Source organism: Scyliorhinus torazame, chromosome 3 (genome assembly GCF_047496885.1).
Source record: "Scyliorhinus torazame isolate Kashiwa2021f chromosome 3, sScyTor2.1, whole genome shotgun sequence".
Taxonomy (NCBI): domain Eukaryota; kingdom Metazoa; phylum Chordata; class Chondrichthyes; order Carcharhiniformes; family Scyliorhinidae; genus Scyliorhinus; species Scyliorhinus torazame.
The window spans coordinates 224,912,818-224,926,738 of NC_092709.1; the positions used below are offsets into that span (position 1 = coordinate 224,912,818).

The window sequence follows — 13,921 nt, forward strand, 5'->3', positions numbered from 1 at the left end:
TTAGGATCATGGATGCGTCCTGCATTAACTTGGCATAGGGCATTGCCCACAGCCTGGAACATTTCCTTTCTAGCATAGAAGTAATGGCAGCTACATGGCAGTACCAGCAGACCCGACAATGATACAGTAGGTGACCACTGTCTCAGTTTCCACTGTGGCATCAACAGAATCCTCTTAATGTATCAGTGCTGTATTGGAATCTCAAATAGATGTCATGAATCACATACTTGCTGTTATGCAGGCTCAGACTGCTGCCATCATGGATGCCGGTCGTATTGCTCGAAGTGGTCTGCAGATTCTCAAAGCACTTCAGCAATCTGTCCTCCAACACAGTACCCAGATTGCTGAGGTGCCACCCGCAATTGCGATTGTCACAATTGTCCTAATTGATTCTTGTTGACATTACACTCTGGGTAAGGATGGTTGAAATGTGACAAGGTGGGAAACTGTGATTTAGGCCTTGAGCAAAAGCGAGATCTTCCCCGTGAACCCGCAAGGGGGCCGGGCAGAGCTGGAGGTATTGTCAGTTAAACAGGCCCGATACAAATTCCGCTACCTGGGGATCCAAATCGCTCATGACTGGACAAGGAACCACAAATGGAACCTGACCAGCTTGATGGAGGAAGTAAAAAAGGACCTGCAGAAAGGAACCACTCCCACCCTCCCTGGCAAGGAGAGTGCAGACAATCAAGATGAACGTACTGCACAGGTTCCTTTCCCTATTTAGATCCATTCCGATCTACATCCCCAAGGCCTTCTTCAACTCACTAGATAAACTGATTATGGCGTTTGTGTGTGTGTGTGTGGGGTTGGGAAGGGGGGTGGGGGGTGGGTAAAGAACACAAGGATCCCAAAGAGAGTACTGCAGAGAACGAGATCCATGCAGGGCCTAGCCCTCCCAAACCTGTAATATTACCATTGGGTGGCAACCACGGAGAGGGTAAAGGGGTGGATAAAGGAGCCAATAGCCAAGTGGGTGCCTATGAAGGAGGGCTGCTGCAGAGGGACCTCCCTCTGGGCCCTAGCCACGGCAGCACTCCCAACCCCACCTAATAAATATTCAACAGCCCAGTGGTGGTAGCAACACTCCAGTCGTGGAAACAACTGCGGCAGCACTTTGAGCTAACTGAAATGTCGATAAGGCCCCCATCTACAACCACCACATGTTCACACCAGCAACAATGGACGCCACCTTCAAAAGGTGGAGACAACACGGGGAATACTGACAGTTAGGGACCTCTACACCGACAACAGACTGACAATGTTCAAGGAACTGACAGAAAAATTCCAGCTGACCGGGGGGGGGGGGGGTGGGGACGAGACGAACTAAGGCACGTTGTTTCACAGTGCCAGGGTCATAGGTTCGATTCCTGGCTTGGGTCACTGTCTGTGCGGAGTCTGCATGTTCTCCCCGTGTCTGCGTGGGTTTCCTCCCACAGTGCAAAGATGTGCAGATTAGGTGGATTGGCTTTACAAAATTGCCTTTAGTGTCCAAAAGGGTCAGATGGGGTTACGGGGACCCATAACATTGTGGAGGTGTGGGCTTAGGTAGGGTGCCCTTTCCAAGGGCCAGTGCAGACTAGATGGGCCGAGTGGCCTCCTTCTGCACTGTAAATTCTATGATCTATGATTTGCAGATCAAAAATTTCCTGAAAAGGGAAACAAGGACGTATCCACAACTAGCACAACAGCTAAATTGCCCTTAGTGTCCAAAATTGCCCTTAGTGTTGGATGGGGTTTCTGGGTTATGGGGATGGGTGGAGGTATGGGCTTGAGTAGAGTGCTCTTTCCAAGAGCCGGTGCAGACTTGATGGGCCGAATGGCCTCCTTCTGCACTGTAAATTCTATAATTCTATGATTCAAACAACAATCGCTGGTAGAGGACCTACTGGATATAGACATCCTAGGAAAAGGGAACTGTGGTGACTACTAGGGAGGGTTAACACCCAACTGGACGAAACGAGAGAGAAGTGGGATGAGGATTTGAGGTTTGAAATTGGGTGGGGATTCTGGATCGAAGCTCTGCACATAATCAACTCCACCTCGACATGCGCAAGTCTAATCTTAATGCAGCTAAACGTGGTCCACAGAGCCCACTTAACCAGAACCCAAATGAACGGATTCTTCCTGGAAGTGGAAACAGGGTGACATGGAACTCCAACCATGCAGCTCATCAGATGCAGGAGGTAGAACATAGTGGAATGCGACCATGGAGGACAAGGTTAGGAATAACGTTCATGCCACCACTAGTTAGACCCACACATTTGAATAAATATCAACTACAGAGAATCTTACCTGGGACCTGCAGGGAACCTGACAGCTGTGCACAAACAGGCACAAGGCTGCTTGGGTTGGGCCGAAAAAATATTGCAAATTGCAGAGTCGAGTGGACAGGGACCATTGACAAACTCTTTAAGGAACTTAAGCGGCTGTTAATTGGTGGCTACTGTGTTTCCTGCACAATCCACCTCACCTCACCATCCCTTTGAAAATGAAAAACTCTCAGAGGCATCTGACATGACCTCTGGGACCAGCATTTTGAATCCCCACTCGCACTGGGTCCTGATCTCAAGCGCCTTTGGAAATTTGGCCTTGGTCTTTCCTGCTTTGTGTAATATAGTTACAAAATTTAACGAGAAGTTTGAACTCAAAGGGGCAAATTTCCACAGCATTGCCCATGGAAACCACTTTTGTATCTGCATAAAAGCAATGTGCTACTGAGTAGCTACAGGTGCGACACAAATAGTAACAAAAAGGAGGCTGTGAGAGTTGCCGAATAGTAAAAATGTTAACTGAGTGCAATTGGTGCTGCCTGAGGTTGTAGAACTTCCAGTTTTAGTGGTTGAGGTAGAAATGATGTGAGCGCTCACAACTGAATTAGATAGGTGGACAAAGGTTAAAGAGAGGAATACAGAAACCCCCTAGGTAATGGTGATCAGAACTATTTATTCATATGGAGTGTAAACGTGTAGACTGGTGGGGCTAATAAACTTTTTCCACAACCTATTTCTCGGTATTTCCTGCCTTTCCTTGAATTCCTTTTTCAGAGCATCCTCTGCAGTATCTGCTCACTGGTTGGTTGCAAACAAACACTTTCTTCTTGGTTTGGTAATGCTTTGTTCCTGAAGAATGATTACTATCAAATTAATATGTTTCAGTCATGCAAATTGACCAATTTTCTTCTGGAACAATCATTAAGAATAAAAATGTCACCACAACGATTTACTGTAAAATGTATTTAATTAATACAATGCAAAATTTGTTTGATCTATACAGTCAGAGCTATCTCTGGCATGCTGATGAACATTGAACACAATTTAGAATATGGAAGTATCATGCTTTTATTTTCTATTATTAACAAGATGTCATAATCACGAAGGTAATTATACACATAGTTATACATACATTTTGCATTTTAATATATTGCACAATAGGTTTAATCCTTTTATTGAACAAAATTAAAGGGAAATACAGCAAGAAATTGAGGACTGAATATATAGTATTGAGAGCAACATCTGATACATATTTACAAATTAAGCTATTGTTTGTTTTATATATGTGCATGTGAAACAAAATTAATTATGGTATGAACTGCTCTCAAAGTTATAAATAATATTCAGTACAGAGGGATGTCTGATATTTTACACTCCAATTATTGACCTTCCTGATAATTTTGCAGAGATTTTGCAGAAATAATCTTACCGGACCCACATTACAAATCATCACTGACTGCCTCCTGTTTGACAAATCACTTCTTGTCTACATCACTCATTTCCTGTCTGACATGAATCAACTTCACAGCTCAAGACAGGTTGAGGTGGAAATTTTCAACTTCGCTGCCTGTTGAAGCAACTCATTGTCTGTTGTTGAACCCAACTGACCTTTGTTCAAATGAATGATTAGCTCTCCATAAGGTGACCACATTTGACTGGTTATGTGACCACTTTTGACTGGAGAGCCTGGCTTTCAACTGGTCTGCCTCTGTTCCAGTATCGAACGTCCCTATGTCTGGTATTTTCAATTTGGAAAGGCCAGCCTGAGGAACTTCCAATGAGATGTTTCGTCTCATTCGCTATGGGCCCAATGAAAATTATTTTAAAGGACATTAATATCAACCAATAAAGATTAGTGGCTGGGCAGTTCCAAATCGTCACACTACAAGCCTCATCAGTTGATATCAATGTCCTTTAAAATATTTTCCAGGCTGGTAATTGCCCATGGAAAATGATCCTATTGAACCTGCCCATGTATTGTGTACATCCTTAGGACTTCACCCTCATGTTATGCCATGCAATGAACATTGAGCCGTTCTCACCATTCACCAATTAATTCACCAAAAAATTAGACAATGTGGGGTGGGAGGGGGGGGTTACATGGTTTCAAATTGCTGATATTGTAATTAGTTATTATACTTTCTTTATTAGTCATTAGTACAGTTATCAATAATTAATTAAATGTAATCAATAAAGTAATTCACTGCACAAATGCAATTGCAGTGCTTGTTTTAATTCATTAGATTGGCAGGCCTTAAGCTCGTATTCACTTTTGCATGTATGACTGCTCAGGGGTTGGCATGTGTGAGCGCTCAGTTTACACACTAGGATCAGAAGTAGGCCACTCAGTCCCTCGAGGCTGCTGTATTCTGAACCTCTCTCAGTGGCCACCCCAGCTACCAGCTTAGCAGCCAAGTGGTGAAATTGAAAATTATCCCTGAAGTGGAATTTATGTGATATGTATTGTTTGCCTGTGCCTAACATATATTTTGTTGTGCAACATTTTGGGGACTTTGAATTAAGAACATTGGGAATGCTTGAAGAAAAAAAAACCAAGGTGACCTAGTTTGTCTTCCATCATCCTATTGTTTGTAAGATACAATGATAATGGAGGTTTGACTAATGCTAATAAATTTCAATCAATTAGTTTACAATAGATCCCAACAAGGAGAAACTTAGCAGTAGAAAGGTTTGTCAACCATCGGTTTAAAATCACCTGATCATCCTCAACAATGTACACTTATCAAATTACCTATGTGCTGTAGTCCAAAATGGAAATAAATAATTCTAAGTTGTATTTGAATAACTGCTTCCATTTTATTTCTAGGCAGCCTGTGACCAATCATTCACTGAAATACTGTGGGGATTCTTGAGGCAGAATTGGATGTAGGGGGTGCAGAAAGGCAGACAAAAGTGCATTGAGCTGCTTTGCCGATGTGTTCCTGCCTCCAATGATTTAGCAACTCAGCAGTGGGAACGAAGAGTCATTTGTCTCTGGGCTATAGCTCTTTACCAGGAGCATCCAGGATTCCCGCACTGTCAGCACCCCAGCACAATGGGAAGTCATTGAGACTTGAAACTGATGGGCAGGCAATACTATAAAGGCGAAAAGCATCAACACTTGAAATCAGCTATAGGAAGAGGCTTGTCAGTAAAGGAACAGCTCAGTGAAACTGCTAAAGGGAACTGCTAGAAGTGCTAAAGGGAAAGAAATTGCTGAAGCCCCCTAAAGCATAATCCATCAAATCAGTGGAGATGAAGACCCATATAGAAACAGGAAATATAGGAAATACTCAGCAGGCCAGGCAGCACCTGTGGAGAGAAACAGAGTTAAAACATTTCAGGTCTGAAATCTTTCATCAGAACTTGGGTGCTGCTGAAAAGAGAGGTCATGTGTGCCTGTGGCAGAGTGAATCTGAAGATGGGGCAAGAGCAGCGGTTTGAGGAATGTTAAATGTCTCGGAGATATCTATCATTGTGGGTGGACCTGAAACACGAAGGGTTGAATTTCAGTGGAATCCACATGAAATATGTTGGAGGGGAGATGGTTGCTAAGGAAGGAGATGTGGCTGTGATCGCGCGTTTATCTAGAGATCTTGTGAAGGGGAGTAGAAAGCAATGATAATGAACACAGTACGAGAGAGAACCAGAAATCCTGTTGGAGAGAAAAGTAGAACTTCTAGAATGACAATCCTGGATAGCAGTGAATTAGACACCAATACAAAAATACTGCAGATGTTGAAAGTCTGAAATAGAAACAGAAAATGCGAGAAATACCATCAGGTCAGGCAGCATCTGTAGCGAGAAGAACAGAGTTAACATTTCAGGTCTGTGACTGCTTTTTCAGATTTCCAGCATCTGTAGTATTTTAGTTTTATATTGGGCTTTTTGTGGTCCAGTGGCATGGGTAGCACCCACTCTGAGGTCACTTGGTCCACTGAGCTAGTTTAGCAGCCGGAGGAACTGCAGCAAGCCAAGCACTCCATGCAGCTGGGTAGTGCAGAGGGTATGGCTGAGGGTGAGGAGACAGAATGAGATGCGACCCTCAACACAAGGTCTAAAGGTAAAGGGTCAGCTTCCTGGACCTCCCTGATCAGCAGATGCCTCTGAAGCTTGCAGCTATCACAGCAGTTGGTCACAGGCCACTATTCTCTTTTGGAGGTATGCATGTGGGCTGAAGGAGAGGGTGGACGCCCATTGTCCGTAGTGGTGAAGGTGACCACGGTGATAAATTTCTTTGTGTCAGGATCATTCCAAGGGTGGCTGCTGATACCTAGGTTTACACAGTCTGCTGCTCTTACTTCATCATCCAGGTGAGAGATGTCTTGTATGCATGGGCAGTGGACTACATCTTGTTCCAAACTGATGCTGCAAGTCACGCCTCGCGCACAATCAGCTTTGTCTCAGGGCAGGATTCCCTCACGTTCAGGCCATGATAACCTGCAGCCAAATGTCCATCAATACACTATCAGACCAACCGAATGCTCTTGTGAACAGCAAAAAGCCTCCATTCCTTTCATGTGCAGATGGTATCTGGCCATGGCATAAGAACCTAGTGTGTGCAAAATTTCTAGTAGACTCCATGACTCCTTCATCATGAGGCAGTCTCGGGTGCCTCAACTGTTCAAGCTACCGGATAGCCTCCTTAGGTGGCTCCTGGGTGACAAGGGGCATCCACTGAAGGCGTGGCTAATGACACAAGTGTGGAATGCCACCACAAAGGTCCATGAGCAATACAACTGTTGCCATCTGACAACCAGGGCAACCTTTGTGTAGACCATTGGCTTGCTCAACCTTTGGTTCTGGTGCCTTTTCCAGTGTGGGAGATGGGGGGAGGTCTCTTCAAGGGTCGTACATGTGCTCAGGTCATTTTGGCACTAAAAGGAGAGGTGCTGGAAGAGGATGATAAACTCACCGTATCCTCAATTGAGGAGGAGAAGGAAGGAGATCAGCTGGTGGAATGTGCAGTGCTGCTACTGATGCCTGTGCTATTGATACACTTACTAGGGAGGTATGTGACTCTCTCACCCAGGCAAGGTTCACCTTTGTGGGGCTTCCCATACTGCTCACTGCATCCAGACTCCTTTGTCAGTAGTTGTAGCTGGGCTTGCAAGCCCATGAAACTTTAAGGTCCCCTTGTTCAAAGCAATCCTAACCCTACCTCCCAATGGCCAACAACATTCATGGATTTAAATTTCCAAGCCGCTCCAATTGGCCAATGTATATTTTGAAGCACAAACAAGTTACTCCCAATAAAGTAAATCCATGTGGACAGTCACAGAAAATAAGGCACCCAAGTCAATCCCATTGTGCAACTCAGAGCTTTTCTGCTTTCTTGTCCACATACTTCTAATGCTGCCACCTCTGCAATGGAGCAGATATAAAGGCAGCCTGTTTGCATCTGCGCTCCTGTGAATGAGATGTCCATGCTGCACATCCTCTGGGTTGTAGAGCCTCTGAGGCCCCCACCTGCATCTGTGCAGGGAAGCCTTGGTCATGGGGCAGGATGCAATGATTATTTCGGTTAAAGGGGCCAATGGGTGTTTGCGGAGCAGGAGGCACATTGAGTATAGTCTCCGTTGCCATCACTGGTCCCTCCCTCTGCCCTCTCAGGACATACCTGCATTTTCCTGCTGACCAAAGCAGGAGAGCACTTGGCTGAGTTTCCATGCATCTCTGAGCCAATACTGTAACTGACAATCAATACTGCCCAAGGCTGAAGACACACTGTGGAGGCTATGGTACTGATCCTGCTTCCACTCATCCGCCTGCCACATGATGCTCCATAAAGGATAGCCCTCATTCAATGGAGAAAGTCATGAATCATTTGCCTGAATCTTCATTGCATTAATGGCATGGATAGAAGTGACTCCACTATCGGCTGAGCAAGGGTGCACACTGCCTCAGGGAAATCATTTTTAAAATAAATTTACAGTACCCAATTATTTTTATCTAATTAAGGGGCAATTTAGTGTGGCCAATCCACCCAACCTGCACATCTTTGGATTGTGGGGGTGAGACCCACGCAGACAGAGAGAGAATGTGCAAACTCCACACGGACAGTGACCCAGGGCCGGGATTCGAACCCGGGTCCTCAGCGTCATATGCTGCAGTGCTAACCACTGTGCCACCATGCTGCCCTGCCTCAGGGAAATCTGACAGATGGCCACAAATTCTCCTTGGCTTCGCTGAAGACCCTCAAGGCACAACATCTGTATGGAATTCAGCATGGCACTGTCCTCTTCTGATGAGGATAGCCCACAGCTGTTTCTACCACGCTCACCTCCTGCTCGTGTGCAAAGTTTGCCTTGCGCTACCTATTTTATCTGAAACTGAGGGGAGTGTATCTGCACAGGTGGGTGGTGTGCTTGACTCATGGGACGGTGCATCCTCAGAATGTGATTCCTCCCCTGAGGTTTGCAATACCTCCTCATGTCACTGCTGACGTGGCTTCAGCATTGTACCAGTGGGAGAGAGAAGACCTCTGTTGTGAAACATCTATGCATTAGTGGTTTCATCCCATTAGATGGGCCTGGCCTTGAAATGTTCATTTACATGGACAAATGAACTGCTCAGGTCACAGCTCACATGCAATTGCATGATCTGCAATTGAAAGTCTCACTCCGTCTGTCTCTTCTCCACCTCCATTACCCCCTCTGCAACAGCCTGGCCTGCTGCCATCTTGTTAATCTCCAGGATTACCTCTTGCATCAACATCACCATTGTCAGTAAGGCCACACCATGCCTGGTTCGTCTCCGCTCTTGCCTGTTATGTACTCTCTTCTGCAATGAAACAGGGGAGTGTTGAGGACATGAGGTTTTCAGTGTGAGGGTCATAACAACTTCACTGCAGTATGGGGAACACAAGATCAATACCTTACCATCTGCATGTATGAATGTGTATGGGGGGACCAGTTGGTATGTTCCTTAGTCCTGCTGCACAGGGTGGTCCTTTCTGTCTTTCTGTGCACTGAATTGCAAATTAAGTGAGAGAATTATGACTGCCAGCTGATAACTGCAGAGCACTCACCTTGCCAGCTCTCAAGACGTCATTGAAGTGCTTCCTGCACTGTATCCAGGTTCAGAAGATGACACTTCAGCATCTGTACTCCTTCGCTACTCCAGCCAGGCCTTCTTGGTCATGCTGGTTGACCTCCTTCTCCCAGCCTCTACAAAGATCTTTTGCCTCCATACTATCCCCACCTGTATATTGACCACCAGAGGAGTGTCACTGAATCCTGAAACAGCCATTCAATGAATGGCATCTACCTTTTGATGACTTCCTTGCTGAAAACCCCCTCCCTTCTCTCAGTGCAGTGATTGTGCAGACTGCCAGCTGCCTTTTAATTATTATGCACTCATTAGTGCTGTTGACTTGACAGCCCACCCACCATCTCTAATTGAGTGATGATCTTGGAAGAGGACTATTAATTGAACACTTGTTGGAAGATGGGACTAATCCCAACCAAGTGCACATCTGGGTTCCTGATCTGAAAATGATCCCAATGTCTGGATAAAAAAACTAAGTTCTGGAAATTCATCCCACTGCAGATTCCTTTTACCTCCCTTTAGATACAGGCTGGTTCTACTGTTCTGGACAAGGTGAATTGACTTTTTAATTGTCTATATTATGTAGTCCCTTTAAAAATTATGTAGTCCCTTTATTAATGACTTGGATGAGGGAGTTGAAGGGTGGGTCAGTAAATTTGCAGACGATACGAAGATTGGTGGAGTCGTGGATAGTAAGGAGGGCTGTTGTCGGCTGCAAAGAGACATAGATAGGATGCAGAGCTGGGCTGAGAAGTGGCAGATGGAGTTTAACCCTGAAAAGTGTGAGGTTGTCCATTTTGGAAGGACAAATATGAATGCGGAATACAGGGTTAACGGTAGAGTTCTTGGCAATGTGGAGGAGCAGAGAGATCTTGGGGTCTATGTTCATACATCTTTGAAAGTTGCCACTCAAGTGGATAGAGTTGTGAAGAAGGCCTATGGTGTGCTCGTGTTCATTAACAGAGGGATTGAACTTAAGAGCCGTGAGGTGATGATGCAGCTGTACAAAACTTTGGTAAGGCCACATTTGGAGTACTGTGTACAGTTCTGGTCGCCTCATTTTAGGAAGGATGTGGAAGCTTTGGAAAAGGTGCAAAGAAGATTTATCAGGATGTTGCCTGGAATGGAGAGTAGGTCTTACGAGGAAAGGTTGAGGGTGCTAGGCCTTTTCTCATTAGAACGGAGAAGGATGAGGGGCGACTTGATAGAGGTTTATAAGATGATCAGGGGAATAGATAGAGTAGACAGTCAGAGACTTTTTCCCAGGGTGGAACAAACCATTACAAGGGGACATAAATTTAAGGTGAAAGGTAGAAAGGTGAAAGGTGGAAGATATAGGAGGGATATCAGAGGTAGGTTCTTTACCCAGAGAGTAGTGGGGGCATGGAATGCACTGCCTGTGGAAGTAGTTGAGTCGGAAACATTAGGGACCTTCAAGCAGCTATTGGATAGGTACATGGATTACGGTAAAATGATATAGTGTAGATTTATTTGTTCTTAAGGGCAGCACGGTAGCATTGTGGATAGCACAATTGCTTCACAGCTCCAGGGTCCCAGGTTCGATTCCGGCTTGGGTCACTGTCTGTGCGGAGTCTGCACGTCCTCCCCGTGTCTGCGTGGGTTTCCTCCGGGTGCTCCGGTTTCCTCCCACAGTCCCAAGATGTGCAGGGTAGGTGGATTGGCCATGATAAATTGCCCATAGTGTCCAAATTGCCCTTGGTGTTGGGTGGAGGTGTTGAGTTTGGGTAGGGTGCTCTTTCCAAGAGCCGGTGCAGACTCAAAGGGCCGAATAGCCTCCTTCTGCACTGTAAATTCAATGATAATCTATGATTAATCTAGGATAAAGGTTCGGCACAACATCGTGGGCCGAAGGGCCTGTTCTGTGCTGTATTTTTCTATGTTCTATGTTCTAAAATCCTTAAAACAACAATCATATCACTTCACATCCTTCTGTTACCCAGTGAGAACATGCTAAATTCAATAATCCATCTGTGTAATCTAATCTTTAAATCCCCTCCCATTCTGGCTGCCCACTTCTGCATTCTTTCAATATTTATACTGCAGTGGCAAGCCATACCAATGATTCATAAAGTGCCAGGATTATCTCATTATTTTGACTCAATATTGATCATTTCTACATTTGTTTTGTTTTATTCACTGCCACCAAGCATTGTTCTAATAGATTCAAGCAGTTGCCAATCAGGACCCTCAGATCTGGGGGTGGCACGGTGGTTAGCACTGCTGCCTCACAGCTCCAGGGATCCAAGTTCAATTCCAACTTCGGATGATTGTGAATGTGGAGTTTGTACTTTCTCTCCCGTGTCTGCGTGGGTTTCCTCTGGGTGCTCCGGTTTTCTCCCACAGTCCAAAGATGGGCAGTTTAGGTGGATTGGCCGTGGTAAATTGTCCCTTAGTGACCTGGGATGTGTAGGTTAAGTGGATTGGCCATTCTAAAGGGCCCCTTAGTGTCCAAATGTTAGGTCGAGTTATGGGGTTACAGAGATAGGGCGAATGAGTGGGCCTAGATTGGGTGTTCTTTCAGAGGGTCAAATTCTGCACTGTAGGGATTCTATGATCTCTGCCATGTTCCATGTTTTCACTTCCTGAATTTCTGCCCTTGTGGAAAGCACTTTGGGCTGAATTCTCCGCTGTCGGGATTCTCCGTTGCGCCGGCAGCCCGGGGATTTCCCGATGGCGTGGGGCTGCCCACAATGGGAAACCCCATTGGCCGGCTGGCGAGACAGAGAATCCTGGGGGCACAGCGCACCAGAAATCTGGTGCAGCGGGATGGAGTATCCCGTCCTTTGTATTTTTCCAGATTGAATATAATCTGTCACCTCCCTGCCTCATTTCCAAATATATTCACATCCTCCTGTAGCTAATCCTGTTCACTGTTGGAGGCTACTAAATATCTGGTATTTTTGACATCCACTGCTCACTTCCATTATCGTGAATAATGGAGGTTCTATTGCCCTGATTAGTTGGAAGACTAAATTAAATACAGAGAGTGCAGCATGAGTGAACAATGTATTTTAACCATGTTTTCCTCGTGTACAGCTGTCAATTTTTCTGCTTTTGCAGATTTAGTCCATGGGCTCTTTCTTCAGGACATGGTTAAAGTAATGTTTGTGCTGTTTTATTCCAATTGGGCTGATATTACATTATCTATTCATATGTTCGCATTGAGCTACAAAAGGAACATGTATTTAATATACATTCCTTTTTTATTTACAAAAAATAATCTTCTAATAGTTCAGCTTGTGAAAATCAGTTTAAAATATATTTCAAGCATAGCACTGCTGTGGAATCCGTGGGTACACGCGTACCAATCTTCAAAAAAATTCTTCAGAGAAAAGTAAAAATACAAAAATCGGCCATCCTGTACAGCAAAAATAAAACAATATTTACAATAAACAGTAGGAAGAAGGGGAAAATTTCTTCTCACCATAAACATTTATTCTGAAGAACTTCATACCCAGAATTATTTTTGCTCTCAGTTTTGTGTTAGGTATCCTAGCTTGACACAAGGCAGCAAAGTCCAAAGAACCTTCGTTTCCTCCTTCTCACGAGTGGATACGGAGTCAGGTTGAGGAGGCTGCTATCATCTGTCCAGGAAATAGAGAACCGGGTGTTTAAATCTAGTTTTCCATTGTCATCCTCAGATATTGCAAAATATCCTGATTGCAAAATAAATCAATAAATACCCAGTTCATTCTTTGTTAATTAATACAGTTCTCTATGATTAGTCGAGTTCTGTGTTTTTAGATAAGGATCCTGGAAAAGAGAAAGGCCTTCACTGCAGATCCCAAGATGTTGAGAACTGTTCACACATAGCAACAATGAGAGATCACAACCAACTCATATGAATCCACAAGTGATACCCTCAGGAATCTGTCTTATTTAAAGACTTCTGCAAATACCGTAATTGAAAAATCTCCCGCCTTTAATGGAAAAGATGTCCCAAGGTGCTTCACAAAAAAGTGCATATAAAGCAGATGTTAAGACAGCAAAGTAAAGATTGGAAGATTGACCAAATACTTTGTCACAGAGGTGGGTTTTTAAGAGATACTTAAACTAAAGGAAGATAACAGCGCGAGTGGAGAGAGAGCGGGAGATTTAAAACAGCGCAAGTGGAGAGTGAGCCGGGACATTGAAAACAGCGCGAGTGGAGAGTGAGCCGGGACATTGAAAACAGCGCGAGAGGAGAGAAAGCCGAGACATTGAAAACAGCGCGAGTGGAGAGAGAGCGGGAGATTTAAAAAGCGCAGGAGGAGAGAAAGCCGGGACATTGAAAACAGCGCGAGTGGAGAGAGAGCGGGAGATTTAAACAGCGCAGGAGGAGAGAAAGCCGGGACATTGAAAACAGCGCAAGTGGAGAGAAAGCTGGGAGATTTAAAAAGCGCGGGAGGAGAGAGAGCCGGGAGATTTAAAAAGCGCGGGAGATTTAAAAAGCGCGAGAGGAATGAGAGCCGGGACATTGAAAACAGCGAGAGAGGAAAGAGAGCCGGGAGATTTAAAAAGCGCGGGAGATTTTAAAAGTGCAGGAGCTGCGAGTCAGAGCGGAGATTTTAAAAGATCGCGGCCTAGTTTCGGGAGCC

At 44.9% G+C, this 13,921-nt stretch overlaps 1 protein-coding gene across 4 annotated transcripts in view; it reads right to left on the reverse strand.

Annotated features, from left to right (window-relative positions):
• Positions 1-3,221: 3,221 nt before the first annotated feature.
• The window catches only part of rgs7bpa (regulator of G protein signaling 7 binding protein a), a 188,657-nt gene continuing 177,957 nt past the window's right edge, over positions 3,222-13,921 (reverse strand). For all 4 annotated transcript variants that reach the window (XM_072496941.1, XM_072496940.1, XM_072496942.1 and 1 more), the window contains 2 exons: positions 12,799-12,928; positions 3,222-12,702 (listed from right to left, as the gene is read on the reverse strand). In XM_072496941.1, the coding sequence (XP_072353042.1) occupies positions 12,837-12,928 (92 nt within the window). In that variant the 3' untranslated portion in view covers positions 3,222-12,702; positions 12,799-12,836. The remainder of the gene's footprint in view (positions 12,703-12,798; positions 12,929-13,921) is intronic.